The sequence below is a fragment of the Drosophila obscura genome, unplaced genomic scaffold (assembly GCF_018151105.1).
Source record: "Drosophila obscura isolate BZ-5 IFL unplaced genomic scaffold, ASM1815110v1 contig_190, whole genome shotgun sequence".
Taxonomy (NCBI): Eukaryota; Metazoa; Arthropoda; class Insecta; order Diptera; family Drosophilidae; genus Drosophila; species Drosophila obscura.
Genome location: NW_024542779.1, coordinates 626639 through 650977, shown reverse-complemented (window position 1 = coordinate 650977; position 24339 = coordinate 626639). Strand labels below are relative to the sequence as shown.

The 24339-nt window shown below is 46.9% G+C and overlaps 1 protein-coding gene across 2 annotated transcripts; it reads left to right on the top strand.

Moving 5' to 3' along the window:
- The first annotated feature begins 808 nt into the window (after nt 1-808).
- LOC111071911 (disheveled-associated activator of morphogenesis 1) lies at nt 809-24209 on the top strand. 2 transcript variants are annotated; one of them, XM_041593502.1, is made up of 11 exons: nt 809-1019; nt 17581-18381; nt 18413-18598; nt 19876-20856; nt 20927-21104; nt 21175-21879; nt 21950-22155; nt 22226-22368; nt 22442-22603; nt 22683-22846; nt 22923-24209. In XM_041593502.1, the coding sequence occupies exons 1-11, from the start codon at nt 972-974 to the stop codon at nt 23840-23842; spliced, it is 4494 nt and encodes a 1497-aa protein (XP_041449436.1). In that variant the 5' UTR covers nt 809-971; the 3' UTR covers nt 23843-24209. The 2 variants fall into 2 exon arrangements, with proteins under 2 accessions (XP_041449436.1, XP_041449435.1); XM_041593501.1 differs by lacking the exon at nt 809-1019 and having other exon boundaries at nt 18341-18598.
- Nucleotides 24210-24339: the final 130 nt, after the last annotated feature.

Sequence of the window (24339 nt, the reverse complement as noted above, 5' to 3'; positions counted from 1 at the left end):
TTTTTCTCGCTCATTTTTGTGTTCACTCACGAATTCCATGAAAATTATTCAAAAAGAGTTCAAGGCAGATAACGGGCACAGAAGTTAGGTTTTTCTTTGGGAAAACTTCGTCGCACATCTCACGAGTGTCATGGCAAGCAGCTTTTCATTTGGGATCGAGTGGGTTTAGGGCCTGCCGCCTGCCCTTGTTTTTTCTGCCTAAGTCCGCATGGAATGCGCGCATTTCCACCCCACAAACACAAACCACCCACAAAACGGCCCCAATCCGCCAGCGAGCCCAAGGCGAGTGGCACTCAGTGGGTGGTGAGGAGGGTCTATATACAGTGGAACGTGTGGGGGCGACTGGGCCACTCGGCACAGTGGCGTCTCAAGCATTAGGCACACCTCACAGCCGGTTTCTCTATCTCTCTCTGTCTCTATGCTGCGGGCACCTGTCGCTGCAACTTTGTCTTGGCCAACTTCTTCGGCTCACGACGACGACGACGACGTTGCTTGTCGGTTGTCGTCGGTCTCGTCTCGTGTCTGTTGGCCCAAGCTCTGGTCTGGAGCTTGCTGCTGCCTTGGACACGTCTTGAGCGTTCAATGCGCTGCCAGCCGTCGATAAGAACGCATGCGAATACGGTGCTTTCGAGGTGGAAAACAACAACAAAAATAGAGATTCAAAAACCAAAAACCGAAATCAAAAATAATCACAAACCCCCAAACAACAAAATTGCGCGCGTGATTTTCCATCGAGAACTGTGAAAAGTAGAGGCCATATTTTCCATATTATTTTTGTTTTATTTTTTTTGTTTTTTATTTGTTTGTTTGTTGTTAAAAAAAAATCCCGCGATTAGTGGCATATGCAGCGAGCGGAGTGTGTGGCTTGTGTTGTGTTGTGCGTGATGTGTGTGCCCTTACCGACAGGCAGTGCCAGTGCCTGAGTCTGACACTTCTTTGAAGGGGAGACACCGGAAGAATACTTAAGCAGAATGTCTGCCAAAAACCAAATGAGCGTCTTCATGGAGAAGATCAACACGGTGAGTTGAGTGGTGGCAAAGATCTGGGTCTCTGCTGGGTCTCGCGATCTACTTTATGGGATTATACACGGCGCGACCTCGAACTGCAGTTTGGAGTTTCCAATTTCCAAATTGGAATAAGGTTTTCCGCCATGGGAACCATAAGAAATCTTCAAAATCTATTCGTCTGACTTCAATTTCTCTCTTCGTAATTCTCATTGAGAATTGGAGGTCTCCCCCTCTTGGTAGTGTATTTTTATGGGTTGGAATAAATCTGTGGAACGTAGCAGTAGTGCTCGTATCTATGGGCTATGCCTATGCCTTTAAAAGTTTTTAAATAAATGGAAGTCAAGAACTTATATTGTCCCCTGTATTGGTTATGGATTCCCAGATTTAATATTTTGCTTAACAAATAAAATGCAAGCTTGAAAATTAGAATAGAAATATAACTAGAATTTACATCGAAATATGAAACAAGTAGATCCCTTGAACTCGCAAGAGTTATATTAATTGTGTTAATCTGTTTCCATTCTCTTTGCTCTTTGGCATTCAAGATTCTTTCTTCTTGGATTATTTTCTAGATTTTGAAATTTGTTTGTGTGTAGAGACCTGTACCAGGCAGCTCCTTTATTTTGTACAGATCTTCATAGATCAATGGAGAATCAAAAGCAGTTTTACCTTTAGATATATCACAATTTCCATTATTATTAGCAGGAGTTGCCGACAGCGTTGCAGCAGTCCAGCAAACAAAAGAAAATAATTCTGTGGGATCAGCAAGACTCGCGTGTATTTTGGTTTCGAATTTTCGGGCATACTCTTCTGTACTCTTTTACTTGTGCATCTCTACCTGGTTAATTTTAGTTGGGGTTACACTTCTATTAAAATTCCATTCGAATTTTGCATAATATTTAAACAGGAGAACACTTTCTTTTAGAATTTTCTCTAAGCTTGGAAGAGGCTGTGTCTGTGGCTGTGGGGGGGGCTGCCTTCTGTCATATTTAATGCTGCATTTTCCCAGCCAAAACAGTTGGGCAGTTGGGTGGCACAATGGTGTGTACATAAAAATTGAGAAAGAGAGCGGTCTCTGGCTTGGCCAGCCAGCACAATTTAGCCGTCATTTGCATTCAAAAGTGTCGCCTGCCTGCTCATAAATAAAATGAAATTGAAATTTTTGCGCCTTCCAATCACCGCGTCGCGTCGCGTCCACGGTATGCCCCCTCCACCACAAGTCAGTCGGCAAGTACTCGACGCATTTTGATTGTGGAGAAATGGAAAGTGAAATGCGGCTCAAACGAAATTAAGTGCCCAATGCTCTCCATCCTCCATCTCTCCTTAATGCCTCCCTCCCTCCCTTGATTGAGTGTGTGCCCCAATGAGTGGCCCCCCCCTCCATCCCAATTGAACGACGAGGCTGACGAAATGCCGCGCACCCCCAGGGCGCCCGTCGCCGGCCGTGCCAGCCAATTGCGCGCGCGCCGGCGGGTAGTGCAGACAGACAGTGGTGGGGAGGGGGGGTGGAGCGTGGAGTGCAGCAAAGCGTCGAGCATTTGTGCAACAATAATTAATTAGTAATAATTTTTGTTGTTTGGTTTTTGGTATTATTTTTGTTTCGATGGTAGAAATGCTGATGAGGCGGTAAAAGCGGGGCTTGTTGTGGTGTTGGTTTTGGGTTTTTTGTGCATCGAAGAGAGTTGGGTAATTGCTGCCACCCTCTCTTGCCCCATTCCCCCTTCCCCCCTGTGGGTTCCGCTAACGAGCCGTGATTGCAGCCCCTTTTTTTTGTGTGGGTAGGGGATTGCAATTATTTTTGATGCAATATACTTTCCCAGTGAAATGATTTATCGATTTCTCGATAATTAATGTTGATAAGTAAATATTAATTTATTGCATTCAAAGTGGGTATCCCACCCTCAAAAATATCCATAAATCAATGCACAATTTTATGTTTTCTGAGTAAGCATTATTTAAAATATATCGATCTGCCACTTATCGACTGTTTTGGTAGCTATAAAAGATATGCATTAAATATATATATAATTTTTAATTAATTAAAAATGTATCGGTAAATCGATTTCATATTTATTCATTGTTATCCCTTAATAAAATAATATTAACATTACAAAAAAGCGTGAAAATCCAACAAAATTGTTCGATAAATTATTATTATCGGCATAATTCGATTAAATATCAAATGATCGGCAATTGTATAATCCACATTAGATCGTGTAATTGCACTTGTTGTTCGATTGCCATCTGATGAGCATTAATCGAATAAATCATTTGTAATTACAAACCTGAAACACTGACACAACACAACACACCTTTTGCTTTTAGCTGTTTTTTGCTTTTTCTTGATGAGGGGGAAATGTCATAATATGGTAAAATAAACATACATACATGCATATATAGATCACCTTTTCCCGCATTACTTTTTCCACACAGCTGTCCCTCTTGCTGTCTGTGGGTCCCCTTCCTCAAGGCCCACGCCTTACAGCTCCCTCTCCACCTGCTCTACCGACCATTCCACTTGCTCCAGCTCTGCTTTGCTTTGCTTTGCTTTGTGCCGCAATCACTTCCTGGCTTTTGCTGACATTCTGCGGGCTTGGCACGTCCCTCAAGGGGCGACGGCGACCGCTGACTCCTACATGGAATTGCACTCTGGGGCAAAGCCAATGCAACCTTCAAACTGCTATCTAAACTGCAATCCAACGGAGCGCAGGCATTTGGAGATGTTGGACTATCGGGATCAGCCCCCCCCCACCTCACCAATGGCAGCTAACGGCAACTGCCGTTGGCCTCTAAGCGAGCCTCCCCGTTGTGACGTCAACTACCGCAATCTGTGCTGGAATTTGGGGGGGGCTAAGCCTACTCTCTCCGGGCAGCAACACTTTGCATGTGCCACAGGTTGCATAAGGCATCTGCCGCAGCAGCCACACAGTTGCAGTTGCAGCCTCTCCTGCTGCAAACTTTATCTCAAAGTGCAGCATTTTTTTTTTTTTTTTTGTCGAGATGTAGAACTGGTTCGCCGTTTGCCGTTCGCCGTTTTTTGCTGGTGGCCTCCGTCTGGTGGGGGGGTCTGGTGTCTGGTTTTTATGCTCCTCTGGCGATTGGCTCCACTTTATTTATGACGTAAGCCGTTGGCGGATTCTAGGCCTGACATTGGCAGACACACAGACTTGATTCTCACGAGCATTTTGGATGGCTTAACAGCTTTTCAACAGCGAGCGGCAATTTGGAATGTGTGCCACCAAACCGACTGATTGATGGATAAATTATCGCATTTGCTAAAGAATTTCGCACCTAACAGACGCCACGCCAAGTGGGGCGGGGCGGGGTAGGGGTTGTGGGGAGATCTCACATGGTGCTAAGATGATGATTCTGTGATGCGCCATTCGGTGTTGTAATCCATACGTTAAATGTAACTGAAGATCAACCGCCAAGGCAGCGCCGAAAACCACATCAAAAGGAAGCTTCAGCAGCAGCAGCAGCATCAGGCACTTCCTTAGAACATTTGCATCAATGGAATCGAGCTAGGAATTGAGATATAAAGACTGAATGAATGTATCTGTGACTCCCCCCAAGCAAAAGACTTTGAACCTGAAACGATAGCTGTAAACGGCTTTCCGTTTATGGGGAGTCTGTGACCCATTTTCCACCTTTCCAAACGGTACGAACCTTATGCAAAATATACATACCCACATAATGTATCTATGTATCTATGGCATGGGTTTTTGGAGTCCGCGCTCCATTGGGGAGTCAGTTCATAACCAAATACGGAAGCCATGTAATGCTAATGAATCGAAAAAAGCAAAGCGAAACCCAAGGCACATGACCAAAAAAAAAAAAAAGAAAGACATACAAGACTCGAATCGATGGGAGGGTGGAGATTACGGTGTGTGGTGTGGTGTGTGGGGGGAGGTAAAAAGTTGTAATAATTTCCTGTCTTTTTGATTTGCATGTGAAGTCTCCTCCAATTCCAATTTCAATTCTACGACGACTCGGGGGGAGAGAGAAAGAGACTGCAGCAGCTCTAACTTTGGAGCCTTACTTAATCCAAAAAAAAAAAAAAAAAAAAAACTTCAGCCAAAAGATACAAAAGTAACTTGTGCATGTAATGCGATACATTTGCGGCCACCAACGCCGAAAAGAGCCCCAAAAGCGAGCAAGAGATGCAGATTGAAATTTATGCCGGACATGGACATTAGCCACCCACCCACCAGATGACGTTGACCCTGCCAGAGAGCTGTGGGGAGTTACAGCTGCAGAAACAGCTACACAAATTTTCATAGATACAGATATCAACTCTTTATAGATACATTTCCCATAGATTTGCTCGCATCTCTGAAGCTAATATGAAAATGTTAATGTAAGATACAGTTTTTGGCAGTGAAAGTGCTAGCCACATTTTCGTATCTCTCTCTTTATCTCTCAGTATCTTTATATCTCTCACGAGATCATACGCCATAATCATTGTCAGTGTCTCAGAGGCAAGCAAATAAATGGGTATCATATTTTTTTGGCACTGCCTTGATGATAAGATTCGCCCCAAAATTTCGTGGGGACACAGACGTGTGCTGTCTCAGTTGTGCTTACAGTTCTCTAAGGGATTAGATCGGGCATTGTGCGTGCGTGCGGATCCAAAATGGAGCAACAGCAGCAGCCGCCACCACGCAAACGAAAGGTAACAGGTACAACATATAGTAAAAGAAATATTTGAGAGATTTTAATGGAACTGCAACCGTCCGTCCGGTTAAGCCACTCCTCGCGGATCCTCCGGCTCGAGGTCGAGGTCAATCGGCAGCCTCTTTCGATGGCTGGCCAGCACTCAGTCTTGCCACTCAATGCCTGACCCCATGCCCCATTCATTCATTGCGCAGGCCCGCTTTCCACCGGCAGGAGTTTTCTTTTGTCCGAGCCACAGATTTCACCGACAAACAGAAACGAGAAATTGCCAACTTAATTTACGGCATTGAACGATGGCGTCGCTGGAGCGGACGGGGACAGGGGCATGGCCTGGAGCTGTGGCTGTGGCTGCGGCTGGAGGGGGGAGACTCCTCACGATCTATGCGATCTTCTGCTTTGTTTTCCTTCTTTTTTTTTTTTTTTTTTTCCGCCACCACAGCCAACAGCCACACAGCCAGCCGATAAACATATTTTCACTTTCGGTTTTTTCGGTTTTCAATTTGTGTCTCTTCTCGTCTCTGTTGGTTTGGTTGGTCTCGTCGTGGTCAGGTCTCGCTGGTCGGTCTCTTCCATTTCTCGGCTTGTGGTCGGTCTCTTGGACACTACCAATAATAACAATAATCACGGGTAAGCGGGCAGTCAGTCAGGGAGCCGATGGCCCAAACAGGTTGGCACCGCTCTGGCCGCAAAAGGTGGCCGGATGCTTCACACTGCTCTGCCTCTGCTTGCTTTGCTTGTTGGTATTTTGTTGTTGTTGTTGCTTTTGGGTTTTTGGATTTTCGGATGCCCCCCAAACGAAAGTGAAAACAAGACATTCGCCAAGAAGCCTCCGAGTCTCAGAGTCTCAGAGAGAAATGTGAAATAAAAATTGAATTTAAATAAATTTCATATGTTAATTGCAGGTGCCCCGTAAAAAAACATTAAACATACGATAATCTTCTCTCCCTTCCACCAGCTTCCACCACCCTTTCAAAACTGAAACCCCCCCAAATAAAAAAAAACTGAAATCGAAACTGAAACCCAGTCCAAAATTTGTAAGTTTCGAGTTTTTCCTTTTTTTTTTTGTTTTTTGCGAATGCTGCGGCTTACTTGAATGAATTAATGAGGGTCAAGATACTTGGGCTTTACTTTCGGGTTTTAACTTTTGCTTTCTACGGCATTGACACCTTGAAGCCGCGATGGACCGATCGAAAAATAGAGAGAGAGAGAGAAAATGAAAGATCAGCGAATGATTGGATGATTGGGACCCCAGACCTGTAGACGGCACGGCACGTGTCTGGATCGATATCCACAGACAAGTGAAGCCTAATGAAACGCATTCATCTTTCGACTTGCATTCGCGTAGTTCATCATCAGTCATCTCAATAGTAGTAGTGGAGTGCAGTGAAGTGCTCTTCCCTGACCTCCACAGAGAGAAGAGCAGTGGATGATGGAAGCATTCCAATGAGCTCCCATCTCCAGTGACCCATTTACTCGTATTTAATGGGAATTTGTGTGTGAGTGAGGAGATGATTGTGATCAGTGTGGGGGAATCAAACCTGAACTTAAGGGAAAATATATAGGAAGGTTAATTTCCATCAATTTGTAATTCTTTATTTTTTTTTTCGATATTCGATTATTCCCCATATTTCCAACATTTTTAAAATCTAAGCCTTTCTGCATGATCTCGATGGATCCAAAGATCCAGATTCCGACAGCTGCTGGCAATGATCTCATCTGGCGGATCTGATCTGCGGCTTCGGCTCCGGCGCCCATTATTAGGTGGTTTCCAAAAGTATCTGCGAGATGCAGTCATCAATTACCTTTGCCTCTCTCTCTTCCTCGCTCGCTCGCTCTATTCCCCCCTCTCTATCTATCTGTCTATCCCCCCGCATCGTTTAGGCAAATTAAATTGCCAAAGAAAAAGCTCTCTGTGGCGCAAAAAAAAAACTGAATAAAAGAAACTTGTTTCTGGTTTGTATCTTATATTTTTTGTGGATTTCGGGGGGAATTCGATTTTCTTGAACTTTTCTTTTTCGGCTGCCGGCTTTTGTGTCTCTCGTTTTGCCTGTTTGCTTGTTGCTTTTCGGTTTGCTTTTTAGCTTTTTGCTTGATTTTTTTGTCGGCTTTACATTGTTTTCGAATTAATAATTTATATCGAATTTTTTTGTGTATAAATTGCCCGCGGCGCACTTCAATTGATTTGCCAGATTAGCATACAGATATATCGCTGCAGTTGCAGATACAGATACTCACTCGTACACTCGTATCTCGTTTTAGTTGTTGCTGTCGATTTTTGACTCTGAAAAATTATTTGCAATGAATATGAAACGCGTTCGATCGTTCGTTCGTTCGTTCGTTCGCTGAGCAGCAAAACAGAGGGGGGAAAAAACCAAGCAATAACCGATGAAAGTAAAAGTTCAATTAAATAAAGATAAATTGCACAACAATTGTTGTCGCCGCTGCCGCGGCCGCTGTGTTGAGATTGTTGTTGCGCGAGTGCATATACCCTTCCCCACTTGCAAACAGGGTATCATGATTATTTAATATATGTATAAAGAATATACACATGCACATACACATGTGCAAATACATATGGATGTAAATGCTTTAGTATTTTTCGTGCTCTGAAAAGTTCTGGCCTGCGCCTGCCTGACATTAAGTCGCAATTGTCTTATCTCTTGATCCCTGTTCATCTCACGCGCACGCAATGTTTGGCTCGGTCTCGTAATTGCTCTTCATTCCATCGCTCTCTCAGAAATTTCTTCCATTCCTTATATCGCTCTCTCGTTCAGCAACCAAAAATATTAATGCGCCGAAAAGTCGTAATTGTGTTATCTCTTGATCTGCGAGCTTTGTGCTCTCTCCCACACGCAATGCACACACTCTGGAAATTCTATCCAGAATCCTCTCTCTCAGCAACAACAATATGTAGGTAATGAGTCACAAATTCAACTGAGACGACGCGCCGCGACGCACTATGGGTGCAATGGGTTTTATCGCTTTAGTCTGCCAAAATCTGTAACTTTCCTCCAACTAGAATCTAGAGATAAACCCAAGCCATATGCCTTGTACACATTATCTTTAATATATGGCCCATTCCGTTTAGATAACTTTCTTTATTGTTTTTAATAACAATGTTAGGTAGCCAAAGGTTTTGTTTTTCTATGCGCAAAAAAAAAGCCTCGCTTTTCACTCTAACTACCCATCATGGAAGGCGCCCACAGTGCCTGCCCTGCCGACTCGACTCTATCGCCTCAGCAAATGCACGGACCGGGCCTTGCAACGGGACTCTCATCCTCTCTCGAATTTGCTGCTATACAAATTTGATATGTTCTAATGCAATATTTTCGTATAATTCGTATAATTTCATTAGCTTTTCAGGTGTACATATGTATCTTTTTCAGGAAGATTATTCTATGCTGGAGAGAGAAATTTTCATCGATCTATCTGTAAGGGTATTAAATGCTTCGGCTTCCCAATCGTTTTTTTTTTTTTTGTTGCTGTTGTTGTACAACGTGTAATAGGAGAATCCTCCAGCTAAAGATGTGAATGCATCTTCCTCCCACAAATACCCTTCGGAGTTAAGATCTCCATTCAAAAATATCTCTCGATCTCTGGCTCAATTTAAAATTATAATCTCTCAATCTGAAGTACCCCTGAAGTCCTCGCTCTGTTCCCCTTTGCCGCACTCTGCCGTGGATTAAGTGCAAATTCCCTCGCGACATTCCATTCCATCACCAACTACGGCAGGCAGCTTTCTCGCCTTGCGCAAGAGAAGAGCAGAGTGAAGTATTGAAGGGGAGGAGAAGAAAGAGAACTCTGCACGATTCCGCACTTGTCCCGGTGTCACAGTCCGGGGGCCTGCCTGGACCTGAACCCGCAGCGACACCAGACAACAGCAGCAAGCAGCAAACAGCAAACACCAACAGCAACAAACAGCCACAGGCACAGCAGCAACAATGTTTAGTAGCTGTGGCAGCACCAAGCCTAAATCAAGTTACAAGAATGCGGAATAAATGTCATGATGAAAATGTGAAACAAAGAGCGACAAAACAATTCACAAAAGGTGAACTTTATCGAAGTTTTCAATACCCTTATAGTATGCCACCCACCCCAACGGTACAATAGAACAACAGATGAAATTCGTCAGAGACCTTATATGAGAGAAATCTCTCATGGAAGGGATATCCCAGCATAGACGGATTGATTTTAAGAATATACATATTTGCCTGGGAGTTTAAATTGTTTTTTTTTTTTATTATTTACAGATTTTTCTGCTATGTCTTTGTTAGGGTTTTCTGGTATTTTATCTAGCGTAAGCTACTCCCATCATAAACACCTTACTAAAGTCATAGTACCCTCTTCTGAAGGCAAATTGAAAAAGATTTAGCTCGGGGTGTTGTATCTTGGAGATACTCTCGACCACAAGAAACTCTCATTTCGATTTAGTTGGGAATCGCGATTGCAATCGACTAAACTGGTTTACTCCCCAGCAACAGGCAACAGGCAACGGGCACCGGGCACCAGGCACCCGATGTGGAGCACTCGGGGGTGTAGTACGAGTATCTATCTGGCTGCACTTTATGACCAAACTTGCCCATAAATAAAGATATGCTATAGATCTATACTACACTACGGCTACATGTATATAGAACTTCAACTTCAACTGCCAGTCGCTGGTGCTGCTCGTGCTGCTGCGTCGTGGGTCGTTCATTATGCAGTCAGTGAGGTGGTGGGTTGGGGAGGGGAGAAAAAACATACGATTCCACGCACACTGCAAATATGCGCTAGAAAATGGCATAATTAATTTCTGTACTCGAAACCTCAGCCCACAGCGATTGCCAAGAGCGCTGCCTCATTAGTGGGTTTTGAAGCCTTTTTTTTCATATTTAATTTTTCATTTAAAAGTTCTTCCGTTACGGCTGTGAAGGTCACACTCAGTTGGTGGCTCAGTCAGAGTCAGTCGTTCAGTCGATCATCCATTTGCTAATTGTTTGAGCCAAAACAGTTGGCCAATTAGGCCCATTATTGGATCTATAATTATTCGAATACCCCCATGCCCGATGTCTGTTCTTTCTGTGTCTGTTGTGTCTGTTGTGCCTGGTGCCTGGCGCCTCGCCTCATCGCGGTGGTGGTGCCCGTCCCTCGAACATACATTTTGGTGGCCTCCTAAACTTTAAATGTCAGTCGAATATTGCTGCCATTCCCCCAAATCTCCAGTCTCCAGTACCAAAAATCCAGTCTTGTGGAAAACAAAAACAACAACAAAAACAAAAAGAGCATTGGAAAATTATTGCAGTGGTGTTTGGTGGGGATGGTGAATATGCAAATAGTTCTGGAAGGGCAGCATCGAACCATCACTTCCCTTTAAGAGAATTAAATGCTTGAAATTAAATGCTTTTTTTTTTTTGCATTAAAACATTTAAAATATTTAAGTGCAAAATTGAACATTCATCAGATACACTACAGGTATTATTATTATTATTGATTGATTGTCAATCAATCGAACACACTTCCTGATCGATCACAAGCCTAAGTGAGATATACCACATCCATCTCACACCCCAGCTGCATTATCTGTAATCAACACTGGGACTTTCCATATTTTTTTTGTATTTTGTTTTCTTGGGCGATGAGAGACGCAGGGACCCTCATCATTTATTGCTGCAATGGCTGTGATCACAATTAAAAAGCACTTTGGCAATTCGCCAAAAAAAAAAAACAACAACTTGTTTGATGATTATCCAGCAGCAATAAAACAAAAACAAAACAAAAACCATGGACAATGAACGGATAAGCGGCTGAACGGATGAAAGATGACCACAAGATGACATGAGGCAAGGGCAGGGCAGGGTAGGGTACTGCTAGTGCCAGTGCCAGACAATGGGCCAGCAGCACTGTTGGATCCAGAGGCATGCCCCCAAAAAAAGACCGCAAAACAACTTCACTTAGTGAAAGTTTTGATGCCCGCAGCAGGAGATGAAAACACTTGCACTTTTGCATATGTTTTGGTTTTTGTTGTTTTTGTTTTTACAAGATTTTTTCACCCACTGCAGCGATGCGGGGAGACTGACATTTTAGATGGGATAAACCTTGCGAGCACCCATTTAAAATGGTTGTTGTTGCCACACGGCTGCACCCACTTTGGTTGCATTTTTGCCCATAAATTCTCAGAGAGATCCAAAGGGGCAATGGCTGTGTTTGTGGCTGTTGCTGTGTGGCTGGCTGTGTGGCAGGAGTTGACGCCTATTTGGTGGCTGAAAATATCAAAAGTTAGATAAACCAAAAAAAAAAAATATCTAACTAGAAACAGACCAACAGACTGACACCCCAACCACCAGCCTCTGCACAAATGTGGCCGAAAAATGTAAATGAGTTTCAGATTGCAGGGCCACCAGCCACAGTTGCCGCCGCTCCAAAAAGATTGTGGATTTTCTGGAGGGTGCAGTGCAGTGCATTGCAGTGCTGGGGCCAAATTAGTTAAGATCTGAAATGTTAGAACGGTGGAAGGAAAGTCCCCCAGAGACCACAGAAACCAAAATACAAGAGTCCGACACGACACGACATCTCGTGCCCCCAAAAACAAACTGCACACTAAATGCAATGCCATGCGATACGAGTGCGAGACGTTGCTCAACGAATTTTTGGCATAGGAACTGTATGTGATACCATTTGGAATAACTGAACATGAATGGAGGAAGTCCCATGGACTCCCTGCTGCTGCCTGGACAGATTCAACTTCTAGATGAACCAGAATGCGCAGATTTCTAGCCATTTCTGGCCACGCACCCAAATAAAAAAATCCATTTATTTGTTCAATTTTTATTTGAGGCAATTGTAATTGTTGCCTTGTTGCCAATGCCGACCTGATGGACTTGGTGAAGGTGCCGCCAAAGTCACCACAGGAAACTATGTTGAACTACTTGGAATAGAACCCCAGCTATGGAACCGTTCTGCAACGCTCTGCTCTGGAGTTGGGGGCTGTGTTCCTCTTGATGCTCGTGCTGATTATTTTGATGATTGTGTACTCGTCCAATGAGCCACAGCGTGCTCCGGCTACTCCTCACTCTGACTCTGAATCCAACCCATGTTGGAGGGGCATCAGTCCGGCAGCAGTCGCAAATCATGGCAGCATTTGAGGCGTCAGGGTTATGTCATTGTTCCACTGTTTGATTAGCGTCCGATTAGTGACAGATCATTATTATTATGCATGAATATTATTTACTTACACTCCACTTTGGCTTTGATGTGGCTAATAAAAAGGTGCAACCGTAGACGAATGGAATTCCCATAATTTTACTGGATTTTTTTGTCAAAGAAAAAAAAAGAACAAAGATTTAACTGTCAGATATTTGACAGACCATTATGAAAAATATTATTACTTACATTCAAATAATTTTCAGCTTCAGTTTTCAATTTGTTGACATGTCTGCTGGTAGGTTCTTGGACAGGCACACCTTCCTCAAAATAATAGGAGCGAGCATCCAGAGAACAGCTGCTCGCAATTACCAGAACAGGGCGTCGCGGTACTGCTCCATGGCCAGGACCTTTTCTGCATAGTGCAACAAAGTTTCTTCGCGATGGCCTTGGAGGCACACTTCATCAACTCCGCCAAATCTCCATTGCCCAAGGCAATGTTTCTGCTCAAAATATTTTATTTAATATTCGATCTAAATTTGCACTATTTAATTTTGTTTTTTGATTTTTTTTTGTTGGGTGCTGTTTATGCTTGCAGTCGTACTGCTTGAATGAATAATATTTGGGGAATATTTGGGAGGTGCGTTAAAGCTACAGAAATTTTATTGTGCCGCCTGCTCGGATCGGAGAATTTTATTTTGTTTTTTTTTTGGCAAAAACTATGAAAAATGTGGCATCCAAGTAGGCTATCAGTCAGCATTCAGTATTGTGTTGCAGATTGCGTCAGGCTGTGCTCCGCTTTTGCACTGTTGCCCATTGTTGGCCTACAAGTTCCCTGTGGACTGTAGACAGGCGGGCACAGTGTTTTACACTCTCTGTAATCCAATGTGAGTGGAATGAGTGTCCCTACCTGGCAGCCTGCAGGTCTAAATTGTTGGGGCTGTAGGAGGCTGGAGCGTGGCTGCCAAAAGAAAGCTTGTATTTTATTTTATTGTATTTTTATTTGTATTTTAGTTTCTTGCAACATGCATACATACTAAAATAATTTCAGCACCCGCATGCCCGCCTGATTACTCGATTACTCGATTGCACATTTACTTGTTGCTGTTTCTGTTGTGGGCCTGCCTTGTGGCTGGGTGGTTGGGGCTCTCTCTCTCTCCCTCTCTTTCTTGTTGGCTGTGGCGGTGCTCGATGGTGGTGCTAATGTGGTTGTTGCATGTAACCAACACCTTACAACACCTTCACCACGGTCCAGCGGCAATTGTGGAGGCCCCGCCACTGCCACGTCGTTCGTTTGTTCGTTCGTTCGCTTGTTGGTTGGCTGAAACAAAGAAAGGAAGGAAGGAAGGACACCGTAGCATTTGATACACTTTCTGTCCAGTTATCACACAGATATATATATTCTACCATGTTCAGGGATCCCAAAGTCGGATTATACCCACTGACAAGGGTATGGAAAACCGCAAGCAAAAAAATAAAAAATGATACATGAAAAACCATAACAAAAACGTATTTATTGTCTCGACTGCTCTGCTCCCCGTAATGTGTATCTGTATCTGTGTATCCATGGATCACCCCTGTTTCGCGAGTGCCGCATGCTGCATTTACTATGCAGGGTGATGGGAGGGGGATTGGGGATCGCACTGCAATTAGATATACTTTGTTAGTCTCCAAGTCCCCATCTGGCGGCGGTTCCGCATTTGCCACCTCTCTCTCGCTCTCCCCGGCAGGGACTGCGAGCCGGAGGAGGTCGGAGGAGGCGGTTCACTCGAAGGCAAGGCCATACGATTTTTATGATACAATTGTTTCTGTGGGGAGAATATAGAATTTCCATACTTGAATTAGAATCCGCAAATATTTTTTTATGTCACACAGGAAAAAGTTAGTTGCATAAGGGGGGGGACTCCAACAGATATACATACTCTAGTGTTATAGGCCCTCCCAAAAGCCTCTCCTTATTCTATTTTTTTTCCTTGCGGGGGGTCCGAACTGGGCCGCCCCGCAAGCCCGGGGCCAACAGTTTTCCCCTTTCCTGCAGCCCCCTCTCCCCTTGTTGTGGCCATTAGTTTTCTTTTAGTTGGGGCCCCATAATGACTATTTTTGGGCCGTGTGAGATTGTGATGTGATGTGATTGGATGGATGGATGGGATGCCTGAAAAATGCAGCATTTTGGCTGCTGACGAGGAAAGCGCTGCGGCGCAACGTTGCGTATGATTGATGCCTGATGCTTGCCACATGCCACCTGCCACCACCTGTCGCCTGTGTGCGTGTGCGTGTGTGTGTGTGCACCGATAATTAACCAGGCAGCCTCTGAAAAACTGGGTAAAGATGCGCTTAGACCCCAAAAAAAAAAAAAGTAAAAAAAAAAAAGGAAAAGTTTCTTCTTTCTGGCTGCTGCTGCCACCCACAGCTGTGTGTGGTGGCTCTTGTGGCATGTGGCACTCTGTGGCTGCTGCCTTTCGACATGTTTTCTTTATTTTCCTAGGCATGCGGAAAAACTAGTTTTTGTTTTTTTTTACATACATTTTCGCTTTTCATTTTGGATGCAGCAGACATTGCCCCATTTGAGTTTCCACTCGCCTCCGCCCCCGCTCTCAATCTCAGTCTCTCTCTCTCTGTCTTGATCTCTCCCTTCCTCGCTGTCTTAAGGGCAGGCGTTAATCCATGGGATTGGGGGATAAATTAATGAATGGATAGAGACATAGACCCAACCGCTGGATACCCTATCATCTATAGCCTGGCATGCAGAAGTTCTTGGAGTATCTTTGAGAAAGGATTCTGTGGCTTAGCCTTACTGAAATGCAAGTAAAATTACCTTTAAGCGAAGGAAAGAATTATCTTTCCATAGTTCAGACACTCCTGCAAAGGGTACTCCCCCTTACTGCCAGAATAAAAGTATTTTTGAGAGCAGGTTTTACTCTCAATCGCTGCTCAGAAACTGAAGAATGGTTTGGGTTAAGATTCTTCTCCACTTCGATGGAGGTTTATCCTCTTTCTGGAGACTGCACACTGTAGACTCTTCCTAGACTGCCTGTCGCTATCCACAGGGAAGCCACCCTCTCTACTCTTCACATTTTCATCGCACACTTTTCCACTTTCCGGCGAGCAATTCGTTTTCCTATAAAGTTATTACGCGATGGATGGCTGCAATAGATAAATAGATGGATGGATGAATGGATGGGTGGGTGGGTGGCACCCCCGGAAATACTTCAGTGGCTGTCTGTGTCTGGGTAGTAGTGGGCGTGTCACAGTCACGGATATGGATATATATACGGATACGGATACGAAGCGACAGCGACAGGTGTTTTGAGGTATCCGACACTCTCTGGAAATGTGTGAAAAATCAGGAAAAAAAATCTCAAACAAAATCTCAAAGCACAAGATGAACAGGATCAGGAAGGAGGAGGAGGAAATTAGATTAAATTTATTGATTAATTGATTTGTTTAGCCCCCAAAGATGCCCAATCTGTGTATTCTTTATTTGTATCTCCCTTTGGGGTTTTGGGCTTATTTATGGGACATACTTCAACAGCAAATCGATTCAAATCGCATCGCATTGAGAGTCTAATGTGGACCCACGCGTGGATGGAAGCCGCATAAAGCGTGGGGCAACAGATCAGAGACGGAGACGGCAGATAGATTCGGAGCGGATTCAGAGACGGGGAGGCAGCCCAGACTTGAATTTTTGTATGGCGATCGGGGGGAGGCACAGACAAACAGACAAACGGACAGCTAGACAGACACTCAAACGCAGACGCAGACTCAGACGTGGGGCTGTCTGCTGTGACATGAAGCTGTAAGCTGAAGCTGAAGCTGAAGCATTGACCTGATTTGTGACGACAGCAACGACGACAGCTGGCTGAGACGCCGCACCGGCGCTGTCGGGGATTTGTGGAGGCAGCAGGCAGCAGGAAAATTCACTAAAAAAAAACTGTGGAATTAATAAATGCTACACCAGAGCGCTCAACGGATCCACCTTTAACGATTTAAAGAAATATGTTCCCATAAGCGAAAGGATACAGCGATAACTTCTGGATGTTTAACAATTAAATCCCCAAAGGATATTAATCTGGAGTTTCATTTTCGAGTAATGGCAAATAATATTATTTTATTAGCTGTAGAAAATGTTCCCCTAGGCGAAAGGATGCACCAAAAGAATTCCCAAAGAGCTGCCAAAAGGAAAGTAAACTAGAGAATTGCTCAATCAGCCATTGAAAGCGATTTCCACGAAGCCGCAAAGAGTTGGTGAATGGTCTGGGAATGTGGCAACATGCGGCAGAGGGGCAAGCGAGCAGGCAGGCAGGCAGGCCGGCAGGCTGCAGCAATGAAAGTAAATTAATAAGCCAGCATTAATGTGGGGCTTGTGTTTGATAACGTTTTAAGTGCCTTCGCATAGAAGAGTCGTTGAGTCAGGGGGAATTATGTGGATTATGTGGCTTATGGGGCAGGCAGTTATATGTGTGTGTGTGGCATGGCAATCCAATTGTAATGCACAATTTGCATAACACACACAAAGAGAGAGAGACAGAAGGAGAGCGGCACAGCTGGCTGTTACTGTTGCTGTGGCTGTGGCTCCTCTCCCACGTGAATATTTCTGTGGCAGTTGCAACATTTTGTGCATATGGAGGGAGATCTCTCTGAGCCGAATGTGTGGGGCAGACAGTTATGACAGCTGCAACAGTCGTACATGTGAATGGATTTTTGTTTTGTTTCTGGGATTGTACACCCCCGCCGAGAACGTATAATAATACCCTTTCTTTCCCTCTGCTTTGCTTTGCAGACGCTACAGTCGTGTCCCTCGGTTGTGTGCATCAATGAGCCGGACACGCACAGTGCCAACAGTACGGAGGTATTGCAGCAGACCACGCCGGAGAGTACGCTAGAGAAGAAGCAGCTCCAAGGAGCAGCAGCAGCAGCAGGCCTAAGTGGCAACTGCATTACAATCAATGCGGCAGCAACAGCTGTTGGCGGCGCCACCTCTGCGGGAGTGACAAAGATAACGATAACAGGCGACAGCAGCAGCAGCAACAGCACCAAGAGAGACTCATATGAGAGTCATCCGGGCAGCAGCATTCTTAAGACGAACAATCACAACAGCAGTTTGGTGTCCATCACGAGCCTAAACAGTTGCGACCTCAGCTACGGCCGTGAGAGCCAGAGTCCAGAGGGGGGTAGCACAGCCACACTGCCCCTGGGTGGAGGCAACAGGCATAGCCATAGCCATAGCCACAGCAGCCACAACAATCCACACGGCAGCAGCGACACCTCATCGGGCAATTTTCAAGAACGTTTCGACTTTGAGCACTGGAAGGGATTACTCAGCGACTACAACTGTTTCCACAGTCTCTATCGGTATTGGAATCAGTGTAGCAGCAGTCAGAGCAGCAGTGGCAGTGGCATTGCCACTAAAAGGCAAACGTGCCACCCATTGGATGCTCAGTCACGCAACGATCATGCGCATGAATCGAACAACAACGAAGCAGGATTGGGCAGCGGTCTGGGCAGTGGTTCATTCTACACGAATAATATACTAGGCTATACCTTTGGATCCCTACCCTTTGGCTTTAAGCAGCAGCACTCAGCAGCACTCACAGCAGCAACAGCAGCAGCAGGACATCGATAGCCAGTGCGGCGGCAGCAGCAGCAGCAGCACTCTAGGATACAACAAAAAGTCATCGTCTTCCTTTTACTGGAACGGACCGGGCAACGAAACGCCACTACAGAAACACTACAGACAGCAGCAGAAACGAAAGATGCCCGGCTTTAGGGGCAGGAGAGCCTGGTGCGGGTGCTTCAAGGTGAGTGCCGCCGCATCCCACATGCCCCCTTAGATAGGGCATGTGCAATCGAATCAAGAACCGAGTCAAAAGTCACGTGCGAAATGCAATACAAATCAAATTGCCAATTGAAATCAGAGTGCGAGACTCTGCTCCACACTCCACTGGGTCGCGCTCTCGCTCACACTCTCTCCGCTGCTGCCTGTCTTTTGTGGGTAAGCCACGAGTCAGCAAATTCAAAGTTGCATAAGAGAGAGAGACACAGCCAAAGCGATAATGTGAATACGAGTAGTGCGCCCCTAACCCAATCGAGAATGTTTCACATGGGAATGGGATTCAGAATTTTAGCAGGCAGCACTTTCCAGCTACACTCGACACCACAGAGACACTCGAGAGCGAGCCCCCACCCCAAAACTAAAACTCAAACAGAACTCAATGATAGATTGACTCTTGTGACTTTTGACTTGAGTGTCACTTTTTCACACTTGCACTTTTCCCACACGCTTGTAAATCTCTTCAAAGTAAATCCAGGGGGAAAACTGTACAAGTCTTGAGTTAAATGCAGCCGCAAGTGACCGATGGGCGCTGCTGCATAACGCTACGATACAGAAAGAATAGAAAAAGATTAGGACACAGACGAAACGCCAGCGATGATAATAATTACTTGAAAACTCTAAAATCTTTGATCCATTTCACTCACACATTTCATTCATTCGAATTCCCAGCGAGCAATGGTCCAATTATCTAATTATCTTATTAGCTAACCCAAGACGATCTTTGCTTTTTGTTTAGTTGAAAAACCTACTCCAGATTCAAGCTGAAAGACCTCCGATCGTGGTGCATTTCCCTTCTGGCAGTTTTTGGCAGTTTTCACATTGTTTGCCTGAAAAGATCGCTCAGATCTATGCAGAGAATTCCAATTAGTTACTCCTGAAGTTCCACTTCATTCCACGAATAATAATTATGCTTCCAATGTTCCGCCGACTATGCCCCCAGAAGATTATCACAAGAGAAAAGGTTCTTGCTCCAAAAAAAATGAATCAAACTTTGCCAGAACAACAAAAGCAGAAGGCCCCCACCCCAACCCCCATCAGCGGCGGCTCATGAGTCACAGAACAAGGGGAAGAGGCGCACAGAGGCAGAAGGTTGCGCTGCTTGTGGCAACAAACGGACTTCGGAGACTTCTAATTGGACATGCACCAATTAAGCGCCTGTGGGGCGGGGGCGGCTCCGCTTGAACGGCTCTAATCAAACTATCCAACAATAAATTGTACAACCAATCTTGACTTATTTTGCAGGACGATGAACCCCCCGAGATCTGTGTGGTGGAGGGCGCCTTCACGCTGCAGACGCTCACGCCCACACAGCCGATGCCGTCGGTGGATGAGCTGGACACCAAGTTCGCGGAACTGGTCGAGGAGCTCGATCTGACGGCGCCCAACAAGGAGGCGATGCTCAGCCTGCCAGCCCAGAAAAAGTGGCAGATCTATTGCTCGCGCAAGCAGCCGCTGGACGCGGGCGATGACCCCGATGGGCCATCGACGTTGGCCGGCCATCAGCCGCCGACGGCCGAGCACTATATCGAGCGGCTGAAGGAGCTGGTGGTGCATGTCTCCCTCTCGCCCGAGGACTCGCCCAGCCATGAGGGGGCCAGCAATCGACTGGATAACCATGCGGCACTCGTGGATGCCCTCAAGACAGCGCTGCGCACCTCCACGCACAGTTTTGTGCTGCGCTTTGTGGAGCTGGACGGTCTGCCGGCGCTGCTTAATCTGCTGCTGCAGCTGGACATACGTGTGGCAAACAGTTCGCTGCACACGAGCCTCATTGGCTGCATCAAGGCGCTGATGAACAACTCGATGGGACGCGCCCATGTGCTGGCCCATCCGACGGCCATCGATACGATTGCCCGCTCCCTGGCGGCGGACAATATACGCACGAAAATCGCCGCCCTGGAGATCCTGGGCGCCGTGTGTCTGGTGCCGGGCGGACATCGCAAGGTGCTGCAGGCGATGCTGCACTTCCAGGAGTTTGCCACAGAGCGCACGCGCTTCCAGAGCATTGTCAACGATCTGGATCGCTCGACCTATGCGTACAGGGACAATGTCAATCTGAAGACGGCCCTCATGTCCTTTGTGAATGCCGTCCTCAACTATGGCCCCGGGCAGGAGAATCTCGAGTTCAGGCTGCATTTGCGCTATGAATTTTTAATGCTCGGCATCCAGCCGGTCATTGACAAGCTGCGAACGCACGAGAACGAGACGCTGGACAGGCATTTGGTGAGTCGCAAAATTAGTCCCAAGCTTCAGTTCCAGTGTTTGCTAATCCGTTTGAGTCGCTCCCTTGCAGGACTTCTTTGAGATGGTGAGAGCCGAGGATGAGAAGGAATTCGCACGTCGCTTCAACGAGGAGCATGTGGACACGAAGAGCGCCGGTTCCATGTTCGAGCTGCTGCGCCGCAAGCTCAGCCATTCGCCAGCGTATCCCCATATGCTGTCGCTGCTGCAGCATATGCTGTTGCTACCCTGTAAGTGTCACAGATCCACAGGATCCCCTATTGCAACTAATCGAATCGAATCGCGAATCTCTGTTCACAGATACGGGACACTGCACGGAGCATTGGCTGCTGATTGATCGCGTGGTGCAGCAGATTGTGCTGCAAGTGGAGCAGCGACCCAGCAGCGACCTCATACCCGATGCCCTGGAGGATCCCAGCAAGCAGCTGAAGCTGGCCAGCGAGTACCCGGTCCACGATCCGGATGTGGCACCCCTGCAGATCGATGTGGGCAAGCTGGTGCGTCTGCTGGTCAAGGAGGAGCAGCTGACGCAAGCACGCAAGCGTGCGGATGAGCTGGAGCGCGAGAACTTTGAGGTGCAGTCGCGTCTGGCCAAAAAGGAGCAGGAGCTCGATTTGCGAATGCAGGAGAAGGAGGACCTGGAGACGGGACTGGCACGCATGCGCGAGCGCCTCGAGAAGGAGTCCGCCCAGCACTCGCAGGCCGTGCAGCGTGCACAGAGTGCCGAAATGAAGGCCGAGGATCTGCAGCATCGGCTGCACAGCGAGCAGCAGGAGCGAGCGCGTCTCGAGCGGCTCGTCACCGAGGGCAGCATACCCGATGACCAAAAGGTTGCCGGTCTGACCGGCTGCAATGGCGCCGTGTCGCCGCCACCACCGCCGCCGCCGATGCTGAATGCCATACCACCACCGCCGGCACCGCCAATGGCGCCAGCAATGCTGCCACCGCCACCGCCGCCATGTCCGGGTGCACCACCACCGCCGCCCAGCATGACGCCAGCGATGAGTGAGTGCCCCAGAGCTGCCCCACAGAGAGAGAACTTCAACTAATCCGTTTGCCTGTTTGCCTGTTGCAGCTCCTGTGGCGCCCAAGGTGGAGCTGCCCAAGAAGAACGTGCCCCAGCCGACGAATCCACTGAAGAGCTTCAACTGGTCCAAGCTGCCGGACGCCAAGCTGCAGGGCACCGTCTGGAGCGAACTGGACGAGAGCAAGCTGTACAACAACATGGAGCTGGAGTCGATAGACAAACTCTTTTCGGCCTACCAAAAGAACGGAGTGCCAGTAAGAGTTCTGCCATTTCTACTTTTGCTGCGGCAGCTCTAATTTAATTTGTGATCTAAAACCCTGTTAGGCACACGATGGCTCCTACGAGGATCTGCGACCCACGGGACAGAAGAACAAGCAAAAGGTGCTCTCAGTGATCGATGGGCGACGTGCCCAAAACTGCACCATTCTGTTGAGCAAACTGAAGATGAGCGATGTGGAGATATCCAAGTAGGAAGAAGCCCCCGAACCCCACCTGACTGACTTCATATCTGACTTATTCTTTGCTTTGATACTTCTGCAGAGCCATCCTCTCCATGGACTGCAATGAGCAGCTGCAGCTGGACATGGTCGAGCAGCTGCTAAAGTTCACGCCCTCCGCCGAGGAGCGTGCACTGCTGGACGAGCACAGCGAGGACATTGAATCGCTGGCACGAGCCGATCGTTTCCTCTACGAGATATCCAAGTGAGTTGCTGGCAGCTGCCAGCCAAGAAACTGCAAATTATTATATCTGCTGTTACGCCCTATTCCTCCCTGCCCACAGGATACCCCACTACGAGCAGCGGCTGAAGAGTCTGCACTACAAGAAGCGCTTCATGCTCACCGTCAACGATCTGACGCCGCGCATCAAGAGCGTAATGGAGGCCTCACGCGAGGTGGCACGCTCGCGACGTCTGCGCAAGCTACTGGAACTGGTGCTGGCTTTGGGTAGGATCTGCTTGTTGCGAGAGTCTCTCTCCATGAATCAAAATTGTAATCTGCTACTTCTTGGGTTTTGCTGCAGGCAACTACATGAATCGTGGGGCACGCGGCAATGCCTCTGGCTTCCGTTTGGCATCGCTGAATCGTCTGGCGGACACCAAATCGAGCGCAGCCAAGGGCACAACGCTGCTCCATTATCTGGTGCAGGTGATCGAGAAGAAGTTCAAGGATCTGCTGAAGCTGGAGGATGACATACCGCATGTGCGCGGCGCCTCCAAGGTGTCCCTGGGCGAGATGGACAAGGACATACAGATGCTGCGCACCGGACTGGCGGATGTGGCCCGTGAGATTGAGTTCCATCGGAGTTCGGGGCCCGCACAGCAGGGCGATCGCTTTCTGCCCGTCATGCGGGAGTTCCATGCCCAGGCATCGGTGCGCTTCGCCGAGCTGGAGGACAAGTTCCAGGACATGAAGACGCGCTTCGATCGGGCCGTTCGGCTGTTCGGCGAGGATGGGTCCGTGCTGCAGCCGGACGAGTTCTTTGGCATCTTTGACTCGTTCCTGGGCGCCTTTGCGGAGGCGCGTCACGACAACGAGAGCTTCCGGCGACGCCAGGAGGAGGAGGAGAAGCGGGCCAAGCAGGAGGCCGAGCTCAAGAAGCGGACCATCGATCGCAAGAACAAGACCGGCCTCATGAGCAGCGTGGCCCGCAATCTCGGCCTGAAGTCCTCATCCCCCTCATCGAATGGTGGCGACTCACCGGCCAAGGGTGGCGCCGGCGGCGACAACAAGGGCGAGTTCGATGACCTCATCTCGGCCCTGCGCACCGGCGATGTCTTTGGCGAGGACATGGCCAAGTTTAAGCGATCGCGCAAGGCGCGTGTACTGAATGGTGGCGCTGGCGCGGCAGGCGCCACCGGCAACACCTCACCGCCCCGGCATGGCAGCCTGCAGCGCGAGGAGAGCGGACGCGAACGGGAGCGGACGGTGCGGCGTCAGTAGTAGAGGATAAGAATCTCGATGCTCTGTAAAGGTTTTTTCTGTTTGTTTCATGTCTGAAATTGAGCGCAAGTATTTTTTTTTTTTTCGTACATCGTAAAGACATTATTTTTTTGTAATTATTTATATACGATACGATTATACACTTATACACCTATAAACCTATATACATATAGCACATAATCTAAACCTAAATCTCGGCTAATGCAAGCGTGAAACCAAATTTTTTTTTTTGTACACAAAAAGATCGCAAAAATCGAAGAGCGTAAAAATGTAATTTAAAGTCTAAAAGAAAAACAGAGAAAAAAAACAAATGTTATGTCGTGGCGTACCTTGGAAATTGTAATTGTAATTGTATCTTTGTATTTGTATTTTTATCTTTTGCATTGCAATTTACACGTGTATACGTATGCCTATACCCCCCTTCCTCACCCTCTCCCTTTCACATTTATATATCGAACGAAAGAAAAGGATCAAACGATTTCTCAGTGCTCCCAATC